Source organism: Leptinotarsa decemlineata, unplaced genomic scaffold (assembly GCF_025532065.1).
Source record: "Leptinotarsa decemlineata unplaced genomic scaffold, Ldec_3_MD MMD2_tig00026307_RagTag_RagTag, whole genome shotgun sequence".
NCBI lineage: Eukaryota > Metazoa > Arthropoda > Insecta > Coleoptera > Chrysomelidae > Leptinotarsa > Leptinotarsa decemlineata.
In genome coordinates, this window is record NW_027412681.1 from 5,087,026 (window position 1) to 5,111,398 (window position 24,373).

Genomic DNA, 24,373 nt, shown 5'->3' on the forward strand with positions numbered 1-24,373 from the left:
CTTATGGGCGGCTTGAGTTCGCTGGAACGCGACTGCAATTGTGTGTTCGATTCGATCGCAAAATGTGGCTCGTGTACGGGCGGTCTAAGTCTCAGTTCATCATATTTAATCATTGGAATTTCGCAACTTCTCCAACAATTAACGTTTTCCAACATATCTTACATGCAAAATCGACAGTTAATTACCTAGGTGCTTGATTCCAGATTTCAACAGCCACGTCAATAACAAAAAAAGAAAGTAATTGCAAGAGTCGCATATGTCGCAAGTTTGACAAATCTGGGAGCAGGTGCAAAATCATGAACAGCAAGCTGAATATATAAACTAATTTGTCGTCCACTTATTGAATACTCGCACCCACTGTTTCTCGATATCAAAGGGCCTTGAAAACAATTAAGTATCTGAAACAACGGCTATAAGGAAAATATCAAGATTAAGGCATCCCAATAACCCCAAACACAACCCTCCAAACCCTCAGAAGTTTGCTAGAAAAGACGACAATTTGAAAATCATTAGGAAGTCCCCATGCAAGAGCACAACATCGACACCCAACAGAAACACTGTTAGAAAAATTAACACAACTTTATCAATGAAATTGTTTTGTTTGTTCATTTTGATAGCAAGTGCATTAGGGTCTCGGGCGCCTCGCGGTAGGCCCTGCGCCTTGTGTCAGGAACCTCTATACCCATCACGCGACTGCGGTAGACTAAGGTGTTGAAGACACCATCCTGGCAAGCCATGATGAACCCCTTAGTTTCCGACTTCAGCCCACTCGACCTGAAAAAAGCGAACGTCAGGCTCTTTGATAAACCAAGGTCTCCAATGTTATTGAAGAAGACCCCATGCATTGGCTTATCCTTGTGTCTCCGTAGAAGTAAGGTGGTCTCTGCGGCTTTTACCTGAGCTTTTTGCTGAACTGGTTCCAACTCGGTGACAGAGTTGTAGTCACCTCGTTCAGAGTCGATAACTATACCGAGTTCATCAGCTGCTCGGGCAGCTGCCCTAAGGAAAAAAGCTCCAATTCCTGCTCTCTCATGGTCACGGACCATGCAGAGAAGGGGATCCGAACTCCTGACAACTTTACAGGCTGTATCCAGTACCATTCTGTCATGTAGACACTCCAAACTCAAAAGTCCACGGCCTCCCTGTTGTCGGGGGAAGTACAACCGTGGAACGGACGATTTGGGATGCAAACTCCTATAGAGATGTATCATTTTTCGGGTCTTTACGTCGAGTTGATACAGCTCCTCCCGAGTCCACTTCACTACTCCAAACGAGTAGAGTAAGATTGGAACGGAAAGCATATTTGTTGCAGCAACTTTGTTCTTCCCCGACAGTTCCGATGACCAGATCTGTCGAAGTTTGTGCTGATACTTGTCGCGGAGAGAGTTTTTCACTACAGTTACCTCTTGTGTTACCAGTTACCAATAAATTACTATTATTATTATTATCAATTACTTACATCGTAGGTGTCGCATCATCCGCCGATCGGGGCTTGCTACGCGGAGAGTCCCAGCTTCACTTTTTGGCAGGACGCCAGGGTGAAGACCAAGTTCTGGGGCAAGAGCATGGAGTTCCAGCCGCTCGGCAACGTGAACGTTCTTCTGCCGAAGACGGGCGATCTGTACACGTGGAACAAGGTGACGACTTGCGTGCACAACTTGTTCAGCGGGCAGAGATGGGTTGATCAGTATGGAGAGCTCAGGATCACCAACGGGAGGATCACTTGCAAGCTGACGTTTGCGAAGGCTAGTTATTGGTCGGCGAAGCGGCATGAGGTGAGTGGAGTTTGTTGGATAGAAAAGACTAGAATATTTTCTGAACGTCACTGTTTATTCACACATGGCTTTTGGCTTATTTTTTGTCACTTATTTCAAGATCAATATTTCTTCAGTTGCGTTTGTTCACAAACGTTTATGTATATCTTTATATTGAGGGTTGGAATTTGTGTCAACGTTGTTAGGAACGTTTGAAAAAAAAATTATTTTTTTATATTGTTTCGTAGTTCTTGCAAATATGTCAGAATTTTAATTCTTTTTTACTAGGTCGTCGGCGCTGTCTACGACGAATCAGGCCAACCGGTCCGCCGCCTCTTCGGCAAATGGTCGGAATCCCTGTACTGTGGCGTCGCCCCTTCTGCTCGGTGCATCTGGCGTGCTGGTACTCTGCCCCCCAACCACGAACGCTACTACGGCTTCACACGCTTCGCCATCGAGCTGAATGAGCTCGGTCCCGAAGCAAACCTGCTGCCGCCCACAGATACACGCTTTCGGCCCGACCAGCGCGCCCTCGAAGAGGGCGACCTCTCCACGGCCGAAACGTTGAAGCTGCAACTCGAGGGCATGCAGCGCGACAGGAGGAAACGCCGCGAAGAGTTGAACGTCGAGTACGAGCCGAGATGGTTCTCGAGTCCGCCGCAACAGGACGCTTGGCAGTACAACGGCAAGTACTGGGACATGCGCAAGAATCCGGGATTTGCGAATATGCAGTTCGAGTCGCTGTGGTGATATGCGGTGAACTGTTGCGCGTTCTTTGAGGTTCGCAGGTGAGTTGTGAGTGCTGGTCGCGTAGAGGGTTGCTGGCTCAAAAGGATTGAGGTTTCTATATCAGTATCTTTTATAAAGCTTATCGTCCGTTGTAATGTGGAATGGAATGGAAATTCCATTATATGACGCAGCTTGAGCTTACAAAAGATACTATTATAATAGACTATGGCCACGAAAGGTCATCCAACTTCTAGTTGAGGTTTCATCGGAGGTTGGTTTCGATAAGAGGGATGGACAGATTCAACATTGTTTTCAAAATTTATTTCACTGAAATATTTTTTCAATAAATCAATCGGTAAATTAACTGTGTTGAATTGTCTAACAATTAACAAATTGTTATTGCCAAAGATATTTGAATATTTCTTGCTGTTTGTTGGAAATTTAATCTTTCTCAATCAGAGAAATAATCAAAGCCAAATCAATACAGAATCTACAAAAGTGTAATGAAGGGCAAACTAAAAAGTTCATCCTGAAAAGGTACTGTGCAATATGAACCACTGAAAAGTCTAAAAGTCCACGAAAAAAAACAAAATTTATATCCCCAGCTTCCTTTAGATGATTTACTTTACAAAAAGTAATCCTTTTCTGTTCTCGAAACCCAGAGGTTCACTTGGAAAAACACCTCAGATTAAGACAGGCATATTTTCTCTGACAAACGTGAATATAAGAACATAGGCATAAGACATAAGACAGAAGAAAATATGACTGGTAAGTCGTCGTCGAACGAAATTTGTAGTATCGAACTATTTAAACTCATTGGCGATTTGAAACCTGTCCTTGGTTATGCACCGGTTCGATGAGACTCGAAGATAAAGACGGGTTCAGAGCATTACTAATAAAGACTGCGTTATTGATATTCGTGTGATGAAACTCATTAGCATTTACACTTTCTCAATAGGTGGGTTACTACCCTCACAAGACAATACCGTGATCACAATCATGTGAACTGAACATGCAGTTACTCATTGCTATCACTCCTCCTCCTTCTTAGCCTATTGCTAGCCGAGGACTCCCGAGGACTGTTGAACGTGTTCTCAATTCAAATATAAAGGCAATTCAAATGCGTTGACGAATTGAACGCTTTGACGATTAAAACACATTGACCTCGGGCGCGTTGAAGATTCAAACACGTTTAATCGCGTTTACGATTTGAATGCGTTAACGGGTTAAACGATTCAAACACGCTGACTGTTTAAACATGCTGACTATTCAAACACGTTGGCGAATTAATGGTGTCGACCACTCAAACATGTAGACTATCTAAATGAGTTGAGAATTTAAACAGTTGACTGTTCAAGCCCTTAACGATTCAAATGCGTGGGTGATTTTAATGCGTCGACTAAGTAAACGCTTGACGATTTAAATACGCTGACTGTTTAATTGCGTTTATGATTCGAATACGTTGATGATTTAAACACGTTAACTGACTAAACGTGTTGACTAGTCAAACGTGTCGATTATTTGAACACTTTGAGACAGTTGACTGTTTAAACGCTTGACGATTTAAACACGCTGACTATTAAATTGCGTTTACTATTGAAATGCGATTAAAACACGTTGACTAACTGAATGTGTTGATGATTCAAACGTGTCTATTATTTAAACACCTTGATACTTGTAAACATGTAAGCGATTTGGACACGTGGCTGATTTAAAAGCGTTGACTAAACGTGTTGACTATTCAAATGCGTTGAGGACTTAACCAGTTGACTGTTTAAACACGTTGATGATTTAAACGTATGGATGATTGAAACGTGTTGACCAGTTAAACACATTGACTATTTAATTGTGTTTACGATAAAAATGAGTTGACGATTCAAACACGTTGACGATGCAAACACGTTGACGATTAAAAATAATAGACAATTTAAACATGTTGATTGACGATTAAAACGAATAGACGATTTAAACACGTTGATGATTAAAATAAACTGATGATTAAACACGTTGATGATTGAAACTTGTTAGCTGTTTGAACACGTCCGTTTAAACGAGTGGCAATTTAAATGGGTTAAAAGTTTTATAAAGCCTCTGCCATGCCTACGCATCGTATTGAAAAAAACAGTGCACTTGGTAATATTCGTTTCTTATTAAAGGTGACTGAACTTTACATTGAATCTTCAGTATGCTTCCAATGTAGAATACTGTTTTGAAACCTTTTTTAATATGTTGATATATGTTATAAATTAGATGAAAGTTATTATTCATCTATTTAAAAAAAGTCTAACTAATGAACTTGATGTAATACGTCATACATGCATTATTGCAGACGTTTTCATAATTAATTTGATTCGTTCAGTGGTCATGGTGAATTAATTCATTCCTTTATATCCCGTCACCTAAAACTAAATTGAGACAATTCATAATTGTAAAAAAACAAACCTCCTTCTGACAATAGAATATTGGAAAAAGTCAAGATCACTTCATATTTAATTTGTTTCAATCTTTTATAGCTTCAAATTCTCATTGAAATACAACAAGAGTTACTATTGTATCTATAGAAATTTATCAATACAGAAATATTTTGCAGTGAAAATTCCATTTGTTTGCAAAAATTCTATTTTCTGTTTGAAATAATTTCGTCAATGAAGCCGCATCTGCCAAATATTTAAATAATTTCAAAACCATCTCCGAAGGATGATTCAATGTAATGAATTGTGGGAGGGGGTAATGTCATTAGATTTGCCAGACAAACATGTTATTATATGTATGATGATAGGTATACGTGTGCGTCTCTGCAAAATCATTGCAAAGGAAATGCACAAATGTTTGATGATATCACATATGAAATTACGATTGAATTGATCTTTGTGAAAAATATGGCTTTGGTCATTGATAATGGCAAAAACTTATCTGAAAACATTCCATCTCGAAAACATTCCGACATGATCGAGAAAGTCTTTTTTCTTTGATCGAAACCAACCTCTGTGTGATATTTTAAGCGCTCCAGAAGTCATAATCCTCTCCGGACAGAAGCTTCAGCACCTCAAAGTCAGTACTCACTGAATTTGTATATTTAAATTGTGCAGCAATTGTTCCCGGTTATTTGTATATAATTGCATTGTTCTATTAAGGTTAGGTGTATAGTTCATCAATGGGTTTGTTTGTTTTTTTGAGAATACATCTCATGAAATATTGCCACGTTTTGATGTTCATTTGTAGATGTTTATATGGTTCCCGAACGCAGCAAGTTTTCCAGCGACTGAAAATATTTCACGAGAAATTTTAAGCAACGTGATACTGTTAACCGATACAAGTTTGTTTTGAAAGTTAAGTTTTCTATTTTGCGAAATACCAGAGAAATTGTAATGTATAACCTTAACTTAAGTTATGTTTTGGACGCACATTTACAGAAGTGTTTCTTTGTTGAACAACTATGGCGAAAATAGTTATTACTGCGACTAGAATACTGCGAACTCTTCTGATTTTTGAAATCTAAAACAATACACGTTTTTAGGATTACGGATTTACGAAAAAGTGTATCTTTTAGTCGAATTACTTGAAATTAAATACAGGTTTTCCATTTGACACGTCTCACCTACTATAAATCACATATTGCACGTGTAGATTAAGGACATACATGAGTTTTACAGTTCTCCCAATTCATCTTGAGCACAAATTCACCTTTTAATTCTTGAGTATTTTCCTTCTGCTAAGAAAACTTGCTATCTACTTCACATTTATACGATTTTGGAACCTACAAAAATATTTCTATTATGCAAGTCCAGCAGCTACAAGTATTTATAATCAAGCTGTTTTACATCTTTGCAAAACGTAGTTTGAAATGATACTTTAGGTTTTTCAGCAAGTTTATGTTGAAAGTTCTGAATTTTTGAGGGTGAATCAATTTTGAGGTTATTGTTTCACCTGTCAACGTTACATTGGAGTATAAATGTCAAGTATTATAGTCTTAGATCCGGTGTTGTACATATATACACGCATGTTATTTGACGATGACAGAGATCACGTTTAAAACTCAACATTAAATCTAGGCAATCATAGATGTGACATTTTTTTCTGAGACAACCTAATACTGTTGGGTAGGGAATAAAAAAATATTTCATTAAAAATAGAAAATTCGATTGAAAACTAATGAGGGGTATATTAATAATATTGCTGAGTCACTTGTTCAAACCTAGGCGGAACGTAGGCAACCTATATTTTTCCAATTTTTTCTGTCAGATTCTCTCAGCTGATGTTAGTTTTTCATGATTAACCAATGGGAAAAGACGATAAAAAAGGTAATTAAAATTTATATTATCTAACAGCTTCAGTATTCTATTCAATTAGGCACACATGTGCAAATTTGCGAATGAATATATTATCTAACATATAACCTTTGACATTGTCAAATAAAAGATGAAGGTATACAATTTTAATACCGGATCTAATACGTATCTCAGATTTTGTAACCTGTAGACATGCTAAATTATACAGTAGCCTCATATACATGTATTTGTACTATTGTTCGTTCACCGAAAAGGTGGTGGATCATCTGCTTCTTGCATGTCTATAAAGTAAACTTCCAGATGTATATGATACCATCAAAACAATATGCTGAGAAGTTTTGCTGAGAAATTTGAAATTACACAAAAATTGTCATTTCACTACTATGTGTTTAATAATTTTTGAAAGTAAAACGAGCACATGGCATGACTGAGCAAGTAAGAAGGAAAATGTAAGTTAGCTGGAACGAAAAAGACAGATGAAATTTATTTGCCAATAACAATAACACTGAACTTGTGATAAATCATGCAAAGATCATGTCCTTTTACAACTCCATCTGTTTGGTGAACAGATACAAGGTATGATTGCATTTAACTCACGAATGTTCAAACTGTCGACTATTTAGTAGTTAGCCAAAATTGACAGTTGAATTGTCGATTATGGTTAATTTACAGTTTGAACTGTTCCTTACAGATAATCGAAAGTTCAAACCGTCGGCGTCGAATATAAAATAAAGTCTTTCTAAGTTCTTCAGCACCTTCAAACGTTTCATCTCATATAAAAAAAATTTGTTGAAGTGTTTTTATTTCTATGGTTAATAAAATAAAATTAAAAATGGAAGGAAAACCAAGTTCTCTGTGATGAAAACAAAAAACCAATTCATAATGTTCAGGAAATTCGTATTGTTTTTCTGTTTTAAAATAATTATGTTGAGAAATGATAATCTAACAAATGCATGTTGAAAACTATTTAGAGAGAATTCAAAAAGACTCAGAAGTTCCTTACATTTTTTTAAAAATAAAATTTACTGAATTTTGCACTAAAAATTAAACTAAATTTCCAGTTTAAAGTCGGGATCCAACAAATTTTCGTGATTGTTGAATTTCGATTTTGGTCTCTGTTAAATTCTGACTTCAAACCCTGATTTCCATTAACTATGGACTCTTAACCAGCTTCAAACTCGGAAATTTTGGTGAATTTCGACTTTAAACTTAGATTTTCTGTGAAATTCTCTCTTTGAACTCTGATTCAAATACGGATTTTGAACTCGGATTTTTATTTTATTGTTTCAAAAACTGATAATTTTCGATTTTGAACTCGAATTTTTGTTAAATTCCGATTTTATACTCAGACTTACATTATGTTCCGACTTGAATGTCGAAATTTCATTAAATTTGGACTCTTAAGGATGTCATTAAATTCCTACTTTTAAATTCGTAATTTCATCAAATTGTGGCTTTGAACTAAGAATTTAGTTAAATTTGGACTTTTAACTTGGAATGTAATTAGTTTCCTACTTTAAAATTTGGAATTTCATTAAATTCCTACTTTAAAATTCGGAATTTCATCAAATTCTGGCTTTGAAATTGGAATTTCATTAAATGCCAAGTTTGAAATTAGGGCTCAGAATTCACTAGTTTTCAAAAAATCATTGCTGACCCTTCTACGCCTTCATAGGATTGAAATTAAATCTTCAGTAAAACCTTCATTTCTGCTTTCTTCTTTCATAATTACTTTTGCAAAGATGTAAATAATATGTGATCCTATTCAAAAGATTGAGTTACATTTTTTCAATATTGCATTTCATTGCTACGTTTGTATGTGGAGTACAAACCTGTTCAGTTGGTATTTGTGGCAGTTGAAAGATGAACTGCCAACATTTTTGTACTCCATTGCAAACGAGCACATTACTCGTACAGTTATTTAAAAATTTTCAACTTTATTCGAACCCTGATCAATTGGCAACAATTTCCGGATGCACCAAAAATGTATTGGAAGCCTGATCTGCTATAAAAAATATTAGTTATAGGAAAAGGCGCTAAATTTTAGGAAATATATAAAGCGCAAAAATCAATTATAAACTTATGGACTGTTATATTAAAAACAACCTTCCTGTCTAGTCATTAAGGTAAATTGTTGAAAAATATATAAATATATATATATTGAGAATAGTTGGTTTCTAACTTTGATTGATTGAAGTTCTCCACTGCCATGCCATAACGTAAGGAGTTTCTACTAATTTAGGATTACTGGGTGCTTCTTGGCATTGGAAAACTTTTTTCAAACTCAAGTACAGAACATGGTGATTTTTAAGAACAAGTGATAGATATATTACGATGTATGTTATTTTTTAATTGCAGAGCATTATTTTATTTCAGCACTTGGTGTGATTTTTCTTTAATTAGTTATTCCCTTTTCAGGTACCTTTTGCTTATGTGAATGTTATATGTTTGATGTGATTTTTTTCGATTATTGGTAGCTTATTTTTTCATGAGAAGAATAACCGTTGGTTGGCTTGTTTGGGAAACTTTTTAGAATACAGTAGAAGCATTATTTCTGACTATGCAGTGTGTAACGTTTGCTTCTTATTCCTAGAAATTTCCCGCAAATGTTTTTGTTGATTAAATATGCCAATGGTTGTTTTCAACTGGATTTCATCATACTCCATTTTTTTATTTGTTTCAAATGACGTGCAGATGTCTGAGCGAAGAAAGACAAATTAATGGATAATCAAAAAGAATAGTTTTTGTTCCAGGGATCGTGAACTGTGTTCTTTATGGATTATTGATAAAATATTCTCTGTCACTTCATTTTGTTGATTTTGTGTTGTAAATCATATTATATGTCTTGAAATTCCATACATTTATTTGTTTTCAAATTAATATATTGGGCGAACATTCCAGCAGTCAATGAAATCGTGACAATAATCATATTAGGGACAGTTATTTGTATGTTCCAGCTGTTGTTTTAATTCTCATAACATTTATGTTATTTTGTTTTCCTTGAGAAATGAAATATGTACCATGTCCCTTTGTAATTATCCAAACTTTTTTTGATTGGTGAAGGTTAATAAAAAAATTAATGTTTTTTTCGTTTCTTCTAACCCTTTCCTGCAATAATAGTTATGAACCGCAAAATCTATTTTAGGAATTGTCTAATCGAATCAAAGGGTGGAAACATGCAGTCTGAATTACCATTATAATTGAAAAATATGCTTTTGCACGTTTCATTTTATGCAGCATGAATTAATTCAACATTAAATCAAGAGTAGGTATATTTTCAACTTCTTGATATGTTAATTTTTTGACCTTTTGCACACATTTCGAAGTAATCTTGTGTTCTGTTATCTCTGTCAGACATAGTTGTTAATATTTGAGCGATATTAAGTTTGTGCGTCCGTACTGCGCCAAAAATGTCTTATAGTTCTGCAATTCACACACAAAATCATTGAGATATGTCTACCCTCTATATCCTTTGAGGACGCCACTAACGAGCCATTAAAATAGGGATATGCGACAAAGAACGCGAAAACACCGACAAAGAATGCGAAAATACCGCCAAAAGAACCGCTAGATGTTTTTTCTGATATTACGTTTAAGATAATATCATTAGGCGTCGGAATGGGGGTATTAATATAAATTTTCTATTGATATATTCTGCATGATAAGAAAATAATCAAAATATGGTGAAAACTAATTTTGTTTAAATATTTTATTTTGGGAAAGACCTATTTAAATCAAAACATTATAATATGTAGTTGTGATTAGTCTTTTGATGTAAATAAATTTGATATCATTATTATCATTGACACTGATAATATCAAATTGATCGTCGGTATAATAATGAAGATGGATAAAGTATTAGAAACATCACCAGATAAGTATACAAATAGAATAGATTTCCGCGGTTAGAAATTTGAACATCTGATGTCGAGTTGAACCGCGTTCAAAATTTTGCGTTGTTCGACGTTTCGACTTTGACATTTTCAGGAAGTAGAAAAGTGTGGAAAAGCAGGTTTACTGCTTTTGTATAGTTGACTTTGTGAAAGGTAACCAACTTCGTGAAATGAACCCGCTTGTCCTTCTGGCGAACGACAAATGGGGGAACTCGAGTTTTCTTGATGTTTTGGGGCATCTCAGGGCGCGGAGGGAGAGGGGAGCTAGCTCCCTGTTCCGTGGGATTTCCAACCTGATTTGTTTCGTCGTTTTGGGTTGTCTGGAGAGGAAAGTCTTCCGGAAGTCTACGCTTCTTTTTTGCCAGTTCATTCGGCTTTGTTATGGCATTGATTGTCTCTGGCTGCGCAGAATTGGTGGAGCCGACGGGGGTATCTTTGGAGGAGACTCTCCTTGGAGTACGATCAAGAAGCTCCCCGACCCCTGGTGGGGTGCCCGGAGGCTCCCTAATCGCCGACCCAGGAGTGACTTTCAACAGCTCTGATGGGCTCAGGCCCAGACGATCAAGCAAAAGGCCTATGAGGCCAATCACTTCACCCCTGTCCCTGGCCATCAGACTGTCTAGCAGTTTCTCCATACCGCTATCGGAATGACTCACGCCCTTAGATTTCCCAAGGGCAGGCGATAATATTGTGAACAGTTTCCTGAAGTGATATATCTGGACGCACTCACCAGAGGTCTGGAGGGTTCTTGCTCACTATAACTAACACTCACACTAATAAGAGAGATTAACCTCTGGCGAATGGCTGATCATCAACCAGAAATACTGCACTTTGTGGAAATAATTCGATAAATTAGTTGCAGCGAAAATAATTCTGTTTGTCACTTTGACAGCTAACGTCTTTTCTGGATTGTTCCTGTGTTGAATCCATTTAATCTAAACGATACGGGAATTTTGCCCTATGTAGGCAAGGGTTGGATACTCAATTATTTGGAATCCTTTGAAATTCATAAACATAAGCATTGTTGATGTAACCTACTAAATGATCACATTGACCTGATCTACTCGCCGGTTTTCAGGTTAGCGTACCCACATTGTTACAGGTAAATAAAATTCAGGTAATAAAGTTATTAAGGACCATCTGTTATTACCTACTGTAGTTGTTTGTACAGGTATATGAGGGTGTATGTTGTTAATTATTTCAGTTTATTGTATTTGTTCGAAAATGTCTTCATAGAACGAAACTAACGTTATTTACATATAACAGTGGTATAAAAGCATTAGGGAATTTTAATTCTCATTTTTCACGAGGAAAAAACAGCTTTCTGATAAATTCACGTCTCTTTCATCATATTCGCTATTGGAGAATAAAAGACTATTTTTCTTTCAGATTTTTTCAAATTGTACTGAGAGTATATTTTTTTCATGGTATCTCATTTTGAGAGACTGCTGTATCCTCTGCAATGGGGAGGGGGAGTATATATTTGGTAGGGTAGTAAAATCAAACGATGCACTAGTATAAAATTTCTATTTTAATTAGATTATAAATACATAACACTAGATATATGTTCTAAATACATAAATAACTATAAACATGATCAGAAAATGAATTAAAAGTAATTTGTTACAACATATGAAAAATAACCACTTAGAAAACAGGATACAACTAGAAGAGGCACACGCACTATATAAATACCCCCTTCGTTATTTATAAGTGCCCGGGTAGTCAATTTCAACCTTACAATATATAATATGTTACCTATATATTTAAGTTCTACGATCGCTAAGTTTGGTTCGGAATACTACAGGGTAGGTCGGTTATATGGGAAGCAAGTTCGATTTATGAGATGAAGTTACGGAAACCAAAAACCACAGTTCCGTTGCTAAACCTATTAATGGATTGGTTAGTGCATGATTTTTGGTTTCTTGTTAAATTTGTGGGGGGGGGGGTATCAACGTTTAGGCGTGTCCGTTGGGGGTGGAGTTTCCGTTCAACTGGGGGGTGGCGTTGCCGTTCTGCATAGGGGTGGAAGTTCCGTTAGTGTGGGCGAATCCGTTTTGCATCGGCTTGGTTGGAGTGGAAGCAGGGCTGATGATGGTGTAGCTTTCACCAGTGACTGGGTTTCGTTCTGTGAAACAAGAGAAAAAACAATTTAGAGATGTTCTTCCAAAGAAGCATACAGTGCTACAGATCGAGCGAGTTCGTCAAAATATTTTACATGGGGAGAGGTATATGTGATTACATCATTGTGAGTCTATCCATCTTGCTTCTTCTAACATTTCAAATTATGACATTAGAACCTGTATAAAACCATCTCGTCTCAAGTTTGTAGATCTCTGCATTGATTTCTAATTGTTTTCACGTTGACATGTCCTGATAGTCAGAAATGTCGATCATCGAAGAAAAATTATTACACTGCCGTCGTTTGAAATTGACGTCATTTTCACAATCTGACGAATATGTAATTTGTTGATTCCTCTCGCTTATGATCAGTGACGTAATAATACATATGGACAGGCTACTGAAAAGAAAATATTGACTCCCAACAACTAAAAAAAAGATGAATGACTGTTACTCTGACATTCTGAGGATAGTGTTTATTAAAAACAGTGACCTGACTTTAGAATTTTGAAATTTGACGGGTCGGAAATCCGAATATGGAACGAGCGGATTAATATTTCCACAGACACTCTGGCCGCACTTCGGGTACCGACGAACTCAAAACTGACATTGAGACTGGTCTGGGAATGACATGAATAACTGAGCGGACATGAATGTATTGATCATATACTGGGTGCCAGAACACTCGGCATCGCAGGCAATAAAAAAGCTGATGAGTGTTTCAGACAAGGATTATCAACTCTATATATAGGCCCTGAACCAGATGAGGGGGTACCAAAGTACGGAACCAGATTGTAAAGGGGGTATACAAAACATCCGGAATACATACGAGAAAACCTTTATAAATGGACGGTCTGAGAGAGAATCAAAGAACTGCTTCAACAGAGCAGGGCTATTCAGGACATTGTCCACTGAGAGGACATCTGTATAAAATAGATCTGTACAACAGAGACTTTAGCAGCAGGCAATGCATATTTTAAGCGAATATGAGGTGTTGGATCACAATAGACAAATAGTTTATGGACAACCTAAAGTATGTCAGGAAGAAGGTCCATCCAGGGACCTGTACAAACTAGTAGAGGATGCAGGATGAGTGAAAAACCGGAAAAACGCAACAAGCTCATGACGCCACAGTGGTTTGCGGAGACTAGGGAAAAATGGACAAGTTGGACAGCTCCCAAGTAGAATTAAATAAAGTAATTTTCTCAGCAAATCGAAATATCATGGTCAAGTTTTTGTGTTGAACGATAATGATCATTTCTTTTCAAAAATGGAATATTTGTGGATATGTAATAAATACGGAATTGAATTTATAGAAATTAATTGATGCCGAATATATGTATTACCTGTATGGATTCGAGGACTAGTGGGTTTGCTGTCATAAGATTTTACACCATTTCCAGTCACTGGATTACGATTAGTAACATCTGAAACAAAGAAAGAAAGTTAAATATTGATGAGAAAAAACTATAAATACTAATTTCTGTTGAAAAAGATGTAGATCATTTATGGACCTACTCAAAATAGAATAATCTTTGTTGAAACTGTTCGTCCAACATCTTTCTCACTGCCGCGAGTGGGTGACATAGGTATTTAGAAGTCTGTGGTATCGCTTTCAAGGTTGGATCTACGCTGCTGTAGATGATATTGGCCTTGGCACCCTTGAAGCTTCGTTTTAGATATAGAAACTTGAATATCACGTTAGTATCTCAAAATTTAGATAGGAAAGTCAAAGTCTAGCTTTTTGCTTTCGTGACAATCTTTTGAAGATGTTTGTGTTGGGGTTGTCGTCTGTTGTAATGTCTGCCAACCTGTTCTGCTTCCGGACTGAGTCATGGCCGGTGGGAGAAATCGTATCGTATCTTCACGAGTTTGACTATTTAAAATATTTGCATGCAATTTCTTTTTAAACTCCATCACTAACTGAATGCGGTTCTGAATTTTGATGTTTACGGCTCGAATAATCTAACAGACTGAGGAGGGGCTCCTCAGCGGCCATGACTCGGTCCGGCAGCTGTATCTTCAACTTTGGAAGCGTTAACACGTACCTCTGAAGATACCAGTTACTGACTTGGCGAAACGTCAGGAAGAAATTATCACAGACAACGTCCTTTAATCCCAAATTCACAAACAGTTTCAAAAGATCGCCGCGAAAGCCAAAATTTCTACAATAATCTTTGTTATCCTTGAAAACATTTACAGTGTTTCTTATAAATTGAACCGGAATTACATTCTGTCTAGATCCTTTAAGAAACCCGCGTGAAGAGATTGTCGAATCACGCGGAGTTTGAACGATAACCGTTATTTAGTTTGATCACAGTACTCAGTTTGTTAATTAACCTCAAACGTGTTTTGCGATTTTTACAATGGATAAAAATATGGAACACATAATTAGTTTCGAATTTTGCATTGCAAATGGTTACTAAAAATGTTGCACATGACTCACGATGAGATGAATTTATCAAAAACATGTGCGTATGAGTGGTAGTGGAAGGTTTGTCTCTCTCTGGTCGGCTATCAACATCCTCAACTGAAGTTGAAATCGCTGAGGCTAAGGAAATGGTGACTGAAAATCAACATTCAAGGACTGAAAATCAACATTCAAGCCTGAGACAAATGGAAGTTAAAATTTCTACACCTCACAAACCAGTTCATGAGGTGTCGCTGGAGACATGTAGAGCGTGTCACTCCCCCCCCCCCACATTCATAAAACGCATTGTAACTGGTGATGAGACATGGATTTAGGAATTTGATATGCAGACTAGTCAAACAAGCTTTGCAATGGCGACTTTTGAGCTGAAACCGAAAAAAAAAATTCGTAAAAGTGAAGGTGTTGAGGATTTATTTCGATTTCTGCGGCGTTATGCACTAGGAATTCTTGCCAGAAGGTGATACAGTGAATAAAGAATATTACCTGAAGGTTATGCGGCGTTTGAGAGAAAATTTGTCGAAAAAGACCAAATATATAGAAAGAAAACTCATGAATTTTGCACCATGATAACGCATTATCTCACAAGGCTATCATTGTGAACGAATTTCTGGCCAAAAACTTAAGAAACCTTATCGAACAGCCCCCGTATTCACCTGATATGGCTCCGACCGACTTTTTCTTAGTGTCGGTCCTCTTCACCAATACGTCTAAGAAAGGCAATTCGTTGCGGACTTCTTTTTCCATTGTGAAAGTGATGGAAGGACTTACGTTGTTGATGTGCTTCAGGAAAGTATCTAGTTCTGCATTCCCATGGTTCCATATTATGAAGGTGTCGTCTACGTATCTCAACCAGAATCATATATTGGTGAAACTAAGAGGCCATTGAAAGTTCGCATTGCTGAGCAGAACATGTTTGAACTCATCAATATAATATCAAGTGGGCTCAAGCTGAAATTATCCACAAAGAGGAACACTGGTTTAGGAGAGAATTCAAAGAAGCCGTGTATATGTTGTCCAACAACGCATTTAGTCAAGCTAGCGTAGAAATACGTAACATATGGAAACCTTTAATCAAACGAAAAACGACCAACTCCCGCCAAACGGTCATCTCCCGCTAAAAACTAATGAAGCGGAGAGAGAGAAGAGGGGATAGATAAATAGTCGGATCTCGAAGGAATAAGTCCAGTTATCACCTGAAGAAGATTGTGGATACTAACAATCGAAACGTCCTGACATAACTTGGTTTGAAATCTTTTAATTTTTATTAGTTTTCGTTTTTTGGTTAAAAATAATTTTTAATTTTCAGCTTTTATTAATATTTCAATTTTTATTTTTTGGTTGTTGGTTGATTTTAGGTTGTTTCTTTGTAATTTCAGTTTTTTTGTTCAAATAAAATTGTTATTTTCGGTTAATCTTTTTAATATTTTTCAGGAATTTCATATCATTTTATATTATATTAGACAATGGAAGTCCGAATTGATGAAATACATTCACAATTCACTTGAAAAAATAACAATTTCGATAGCAACCTAGATACATAGTAGAAATCAGCAGGTACCTAAATCGTTGAATCGGAATAGTGATAACATAAATTTTGCAAAATTTTAGTTTACGTAAATATTTTTGAAAAGTGTGAAAAAAATTTTTTTTCACTTTGCGACTAGTTAGTTGGAAAAGAGAAACGCAACGTTGAGACAAAAATCAAAGCTTGATAGGAATAGAGCGCCACTGAAAAGATTATTTTAGTCAAGAATGATATTTTTTTACCTTGGTTGGTCAAAGAAGCCCTCCTTGGCAGAGATCTCTTCATATCCGCAGATCCAAACAATCTATTGAAGGAATCAACGTGCTGAGAAGATCTTCGTGGTGTATAGTGCCCATTCGATTTGCCGGCAGATGGTGGTGTGCACATGACATTGAAGATTTCGCTCGAACGGTTGCAGACTCTGAAACAAAAAAACAATTGAATAAATTAATATCCGATGAGTTTCTTTTATTTATAATAATCACGTTTTTCTTCCGCTTTCAATGAAAACTAAACTAAACTAAACTAAAACTAAACACGTCTTCAGAAAAAATGGCAGTGTAGTGAGGCAGATAGTAAGTTGAGAAAAAGACACGCCATAAAGAAGCCATTGTATGGCGAAACACGTGTTGCGTTTTTGTAAAACTGTTTATTGAAAATCTCACAATAAAATGTTTTTTGAATACTAAGTTGAAGTGAAGACATTAGTAGTTGATTGCAACATTCAGACAAAACTAATGAGAGAATGAAATCGTTGCTGATAGTGTGTGATCGAACGGAACCAAACGCTTCATCTGCCACTGTGGCAAAAATCATCAGAGTTGATCAAGGGCGTCGCCACTTATGACTAAGGGGGGGCAATGGGGCAATATTATGGAGGATAAAACATATGAACGCCTGGGACAGTCGAAAGCATGAAGCGTTACATTTTGGAAGTATTTGCCTCGATGACGATTGTATCTGATGTCAATGTATAAAACTTCACTAGCCCTCGACAGCACAATAACTAAATAAAACTTTAAAACACAGTAATAAGTATTTATTTTAACAAAAATAATATTTAATTAAAACATAACCTGCGGGGATTTTTTGCAAAACTTTCAACTATTTTACCATTAAAATTATTTAGGTTTATATTTGTTATAGCACTGTGTACACTCATCATGGCTTTCCAATTCGCTTGTTTCGTTGATCGCTTCCAATTAAAAAGTGACTCACTCACAGCGCCTCACGTCTTTATATACCCAAACGACCATCATACTAGAATGTACGGTAACTTTCTATCCAGTCTAGAAACTGCTACCAAATTCCAAAGAGTTCACTGCTCAAGCGCCATCTAGTGTCGAGTAGCAATACTAGGTTTTACAAGGATTGTAGTCGATTTATTCAACTGTAAGCTGTAGGTGTTTCTTATGAACACTAACACTTACAGATGGCACTGTCCACAAAACCAATTGAAATTGTATGTTCGTAACAATAACTTCTACTTTAGGTATGCTGCATACAAATTATACAAAACTAACGTGAATGCTGGTGTATAATTTCTGAAGATAAAATGTTATTTAATTTTAATTTCTGTTTTCTATTATCTAAATATTCTATCATCCATTTTAAAGCATCATCAATAATACCAAAGCTTTCTAGTTTTCTAATAAGTAAAGAGCGGTTAACAGTTTCAAATGCCCTCTGAAGATCTAAAAAAACAGCACCTGTGATTAATTTATTATTTTGGTTTAGTTTCCACTCATCTAAAACATACTGCAGTGCTGTTTCGCAACTGTGTTTGCCCCTAAATCCTGACTGTACACTATTTAACAAACTATTTTCTTCTAAATATTCAACAAGTTGCCTATAGACTACTTTTTCCAATACTTTCTCAATAGTACAGAGCATATTGATTGGTCTAAGATCAGATGCCTTATTCGAATTAGCAACTTTAGCAATTGGTGTTATAGTTGAAATTTTTAAGATTGATGGAATGGTACTGGTTTCTATAGAAGTATTTATGACATTAATTAAGGGCATTGCAACATTATCAAAACAATTTTTTAAAAATTCTGCATTTATATCATCAGGACTTCCTTTATTTGCCAATTCAAAAATAATTTCCTTTAAAGTATCTCTGTTAATTAATTTGAAACTTTTTAAGTAGATATTGTTAGTTCTATTTACAATAGGAAAATCTGGACCAATATAATCTATATTTTTGACTATTTCTTTGATACTGTCAACGTAATATTTGTTTAAAACCTCGGGCATTTCACATATATCTTTCACAACTTGATTTTCACTCACCTCAATCTCCGTGAATCTAAGTTCTTTATTATTTTTAGGTGTCATTTGCTTCAATATCTTCCACAATTTAACAGAGTTTTGTTTGTTATTTTCAATTTGTTGTTCATAGTATTTACTTTTTTCTCGTCGAATTACTTTAACTGCTAAATTTCTTGTCTGTTTGTATTTCTCTAGATTTGAAGGAGATTTGTTTAAAATGTATGCCTGATAACTAATATCCCTAGCTCGGGTAGCTTTTTGAACAGTGTCATTCCACCAATTTTTATACTTGGCAAAAATCTTAATATCTTTTATTGGTGCTACTTCATCTAATATTTCTATAAGCTTTAAATAAAAGTCATTGTATCTTTGATTTATATCTAGTCTATAATTCCATTGTATTTCAGCTAGTTTTTCATTTATTTTAAGATAGTCAATATTTCTACTACGGCTTCTTATTACTACAGGTTCTCTATCATGTAAACCATCATTGGTATAGATCAAAATATTAAAATGTGTACTTATTTTGGGAATCTTTTTAATTTGTATACAGAAGTTTTCCGAATTTGTTAAAACTAGATCTATAATTGAACCACCGTTATCGTTATTAGATGGATGAGTGTTTGCCAGTGTTTAATGGCAAATCTGATAATGGCGGCGATTTTAAAAACGGATGTCAAAATCTTAATGTTATTCTGAATATTTCAATACTTTCTACAATATACATTGAACCTTGTGATTTTATTTACGTTTTGTCATGCGATGAGGAATTCATTAATAGGTAAGGAAGTCAATTGCTCGCACTTTGGTCGCTTTGCGGCAAGCTACATTTTATCTCTAGGAGGGGAGCAACTGCCCCCCTTGCACCCCGTTGGCGATGCCCTTGGTGTTGATCAAAGAATGTAAACTTTCACGGCCGGAGATAACTATGTGAAGAATGTTTTTCTTTTTTTTTTGACAGTAAACAAACATTTTTGAGAATAGCCTTCTGGTTCAAATCCAGAGTATAATAAACTGGAAGAAAGAAGAACTCTCGAAACAACCACTTTCATGTAAACATTGAAATACACGAAATTTTATTTTTTATCTCTTTCATATACTATAGGTTGTAGCTTTCCAATGAATTATATCTGATTCAATTCCATAACGAATGTTTGGAATACATATTGAATTGGAAAAAGCGATTTTTCATATAGAAGTGGTTATTTCGAAAAGAGGTTTTTTCAAAAAACTAATCTCTCCTGAAAATATACCCTTGGTCGCTTTCGAAGTTAGAATTTGAACAATTGTTGATTCAGTTCTGAGAATGCAAAATCGGGTTGCAGGGTCCTTTATAAGAATATAAATTCATTCTGAAGTTTTCTGGAAATGAAACCCGAATGAGTGGAGAATTGAGAATAAAAACTTACTGAAAAAAATAAATTGCATTCATAACATTGTCTGAACAGAACTGTATATCACAATCGCAAGTTTATTTAGAGTTCCGGTGATCGATTTTCACACTAGCTTATCGCGAAATCGTGATTCAAAACGAGCTTTTAACAAGGCTTCCTACACCAAACAACTTTTTTCAGGCCAAGTGCATATCTCCTGGAAGTGACAATTACATTGCTTCGCAAGTCGAGTGTGACTCCTCCGCTCCGGTTTCTTGTGATTTTCATTCATGAAACGAATTCATTTAACTTGCACATCCTGCTATTTGCTCGAACATGAAGATCATAAACAATAGTAGCGGTCTTACCTCGCTCGTGCCTATGTAAGCTTGAAGTTCCTGTATTGAAAAAATATGTAGGTTTATTCCTGAATACTTGGAAAACTGCCTTTTATGATGTTTAAATTCGAAGAAAACAATGAAAATAGACATATCAATAGTTTTATTAGAATTTTATCATTATGGCAGTGAAAACATTTTTTTTTCACCGTGAAAAAGTGAAAAAAGGATTTTTTCACCGGTAAATAATTTTCTCAATTTATATATACAGTGTGACCCATTTTTAATGGAAACCCCCCTAAAATTTGAAGTTGTAAACCGATATTAATAATTTTTTTTTGAAATGTCAAGTACTAAAAGGTCTACCTTGGGACAAAATTTGAAATGTTTATTAAAGTTTCAGGGCATACTACGATATTTTTTCGTAGTCGAAAATCTGGATTTTTTATTAGCGATTTTTTTATTGAAAAAATCACTACGTCACTGGATTTAGAGTGCCTCTAAATAGATGTGACCAAAATTTCATTAAAAAATATTCATAATTAACAAAGTTATGACAACTCAAAAATTCAAAAACTCACACAGCTAACAGTCACAAAAAACACCCTATATCAACAGATATAGCCATGAGAATATTTTTTTATGATTTCAACAATAAAGTGCCGCCAGATGAAAAAAAAAACAAATAGCGTGTAAATATTTTTAATGAAAATAACGAAATTACATTCAAGTTTTCACGCAAATCAACTAAAACTAAGACCTAATATTAAAATTTAAATTTTAGTTGCCATGGAAATGATATTACAGTTTGACACTTGTGAAAGATTTAAGTGTACTATTGTCAACAATATTCACCTTACAGTTCTTCGAATTATTTTGTGTCATGGCTGCAAGATTGAGCGAAAGAGAGAAAATTGAAATTGTACGCCTTTCGGGAGATGACGTTAGAAGTGCTAGAGAGGTTTGTAGAGTATTTAATGAGAGACATCCAGATCGTCCTCGTATTAGCTGCGGTACGATAAATAAAATAAATAAAATATTCAATGAAACTGGTGCAGTATCAAAAATGATACGAATATTTAAGCAATAAAAATTTGCTAAAAAATATTTTATATACCGACCAAGCCACTTTCACTACAAATAGAGTAGTGTCATCACAGAATTGTCGATATTGGGCAGCGGATAATCTTAACTGGGTAATAAACTGTAAAAGCCAGTATTCCCAAAAAATCAACTTCTGGTGTGGGATATTGAACGAACGAATTATTGGTCCTTTCTTTTTTAAGGAAAACATTAATGCGCAGAGGTTTCTAGAATTTTTAAACACAGAGTTTTGGGATGCTATTCACGAGCTGCCAATCAATGAACGATCAAATTTAATTGGTGTTCAGTTCATTATGCCAATGCTATGAGGTAATGGCTTAACGAACATTTTCCAAACTGATGGATAGGCCGTGGTAGTCCGTTTATAGAGTGGCCACCCATATCTCCAAATCTCACAGTTTTGGACTTTTTTCTCTGGGGACTTCTCACACAAAAGGTTTACAAAAACCGCTCAAGAGATAGAAATGAACTTTGTACAAGAATTCGACAGGTATGTGCAGATATTAGCCCTCAAGAACTAAGGAACGTAATCAGAAACATTCGTAGGCGCTACGTATCGAAATACGTGGTGGATTAGTAGAGGCTACTAGAATATGAGTCATTGGATGATTTTTATTAACCGAGTTTTATGATTCACTGAAGAGTCATAAAATTAAATTTGAAGTTATTTTACGGTTACGAATAGAAATCGGGGAATGCGGGGATGGTTATCGCCGTGGTGTCAACAATGTTCAGTTCGGGAACTGATCGCGATTTGAGTTTTGAAATTCGATATTGGTGCAGTTATAATTACTTGAAATTTTTGTTATCTGTGTAAAATGTGACAAGTACTAATTGTAATAACGAGTGTGATAACAACGCAGACTTTTTCCAGTATAGTGATTATAATAGCGATGGTGAACAATGCGAAAAAGAGATACCAGTGGATATGATTCGGATGAATTTGAATATTGAAACACATGGAGTATGTTTCAATGTATATAAGAATCTACATCTCAAGTTTGGTTTCGAGGGAAACAAATTATTACAAGCAACATCACATTTGACCGAAAATCCTTTCTCAACTGTACGTAAAATAGTCAAAAACAAACCTTATGAACGCAAGACGCGATGTGATACAGGATTACCAAAACCTTCAGATGTTCGTCTAATAAAATCATTGAAAAAAAACAATATAGGACTGTTACAAAAGCAATGAGATCCCTACAACTGAAATCATAAGGAAGAATTGAATAGTTCCGGCCATAACTTGAGCTGCTGTGACAAAACTCTTCATACTTGGATAGAGAAACTAGGATTTAGATTCAAAATAATAAAAAAATGTCAAGCAGTTATGGAAAGTAGAAAAATAGTGGAATTGCCTAACAAATACTTAAAACGAATAACTAAATATAGACAAGAACAACGACAAATTTTCTATTTGGATGAAACTTGGTATGACACTCGCGTCACAATTACGAAAGGATGGACTAATGGTTCGAGAATGTGTACACCTAACATGTCTGCAAACAAAGGATCGCGACTAATCATTATGCATTAAGGAGGAAGTAATGAATGGGTTCCGAATTCTTTGAAATTATGTGGAAAAAAACTTGTGGACTGCAATGTTGACTATTATAAGAACATGAAAGCCAATATTTTGAAGAATGATCTCAAATTTGGATGCGAATAGTGTAATAGTTCTTGACAAGGCTGCCTATCAAAGTACCGATTGAAAATTCGAGGAAAGATGAAATACAAAGTTTTTTAGTGGATAACAATTTGTATTTTGATGATTACTATACCGAAAACCAACTACTTGAAGTTTTACAGACAAAAACATTTGAAAAAGTGTATGCCCTTGAGAGTATTGCTGAAGAGTATGGACACACCATACTGAGACTTACCCCTATTTTTGTGTTTTCAATCCCATTGAGTTGATTTGGGAAAAATTGAAACAAAGCATCAGGCGTGAAAATAATTTTCCAAAATTTGATAAGGACGTAATGAAAAGCTAATTGAAAGAGAAGTATCTAATATTACCGAAAAAGACTGGCAGAAAAGGAACAGAAAAAATAATTTTCATTGAAAAAAACTATATGGAGATTGGACACCTCCATATTCATGGTGGAAATAAATTCATTATTGATTTAAATGACGACAGTGATAGTGAAACAGAGAATATTGAAGAGGAATCATCAGAAGTTTTCGAATACGGTTAGTGAAGTGTTTTTGAAGCGATCGATTGTATATATATATATATATATATATATATATATATATATATATATATATATATATATATATATATATATATATATATATATATATATATATATATATATATGTGAGTAAGTGGTATTCAGAAGTATTTTCATTTATAACCCTGTTATTTGAATCTCTACATTCCTACTCACCTATATAAACGAAATATTTATTAATATATTATATATACCCAAGATTTATAAAACCAAACAAATTAAGCTCCGTAATAAAATTATTATAGGTTAGAAAAATAGTTGGACCTAAAACGGAACTTTTAATTGATAGTTTTTGATGAACT

The 24,373-nt window shown here is 35.3% G+C and overlaps 2 protein-coding genes across 4 annotated transcripts in view; one reads left to right on the forward strand and one right to left on the reverse strand.

The window, feature by feature from the left end:
- LOC111507147 (oxysterol-binding protein-related protein 3) overlaps nucleotides 1-9,628 on the forward strand; it is a 40,801-nt gene extending 31,173 nt beyond the window's left edge. For 2 of the 3 annotated variants that reach the window (XM_023162409.2, XM_023162410.2), the window contains 2 exons: nucleotides 1,467-1,775; nucleotides 2,043-9,628. In XM_023162409.2, the coding sequence (XP_023018177.1) occupies nucleotides 1,467-1,775; nucleotides 2,043-2,504 (771 nt within the window). In that variant the 3' untranslated portion in view covers nucleotides 2,505-9,628. The remainder of the gene's footprint in view (nucleotides 1-1,466; nucleotides 1,776-2,042) is intronic. The other variant, XM_074180910.1, reaches the window with a different exon arrangement.
- Nucleotides 9,629-12,178: 2,550 nt separating this feature from the next.
- The window catches only part of LOC111507146 (microtubule-associated protein Jupiter), a 135,900-nt gene continuing 123,705 nt past the window's right edge, over nucleotides 12,179-24,373 (reverse strand). The window contains exons 2-4 of the mRNA XM_074180884.1: nucleotides 16,985-17,163; nucleotides 14,133-14,213; nucleotides 12,179-12,793 (exon numbers count right to left, since the gene is read on the reverse strand). Coding sequence (XP_074036985.1) covers nucleotides 12,624-12,793; nucleotides 14,133-14,213; nucleotides 16,985-17,163 — 430 coding nt within the window. The 3' untranslated portion in view covers nucleotides 12,179-12,623. The remainder of the gene's footprint in view (nucleotides 12,794-14,132; nucleotides 14,214-16,984; nucleotides 17,164-24,373) is intronic.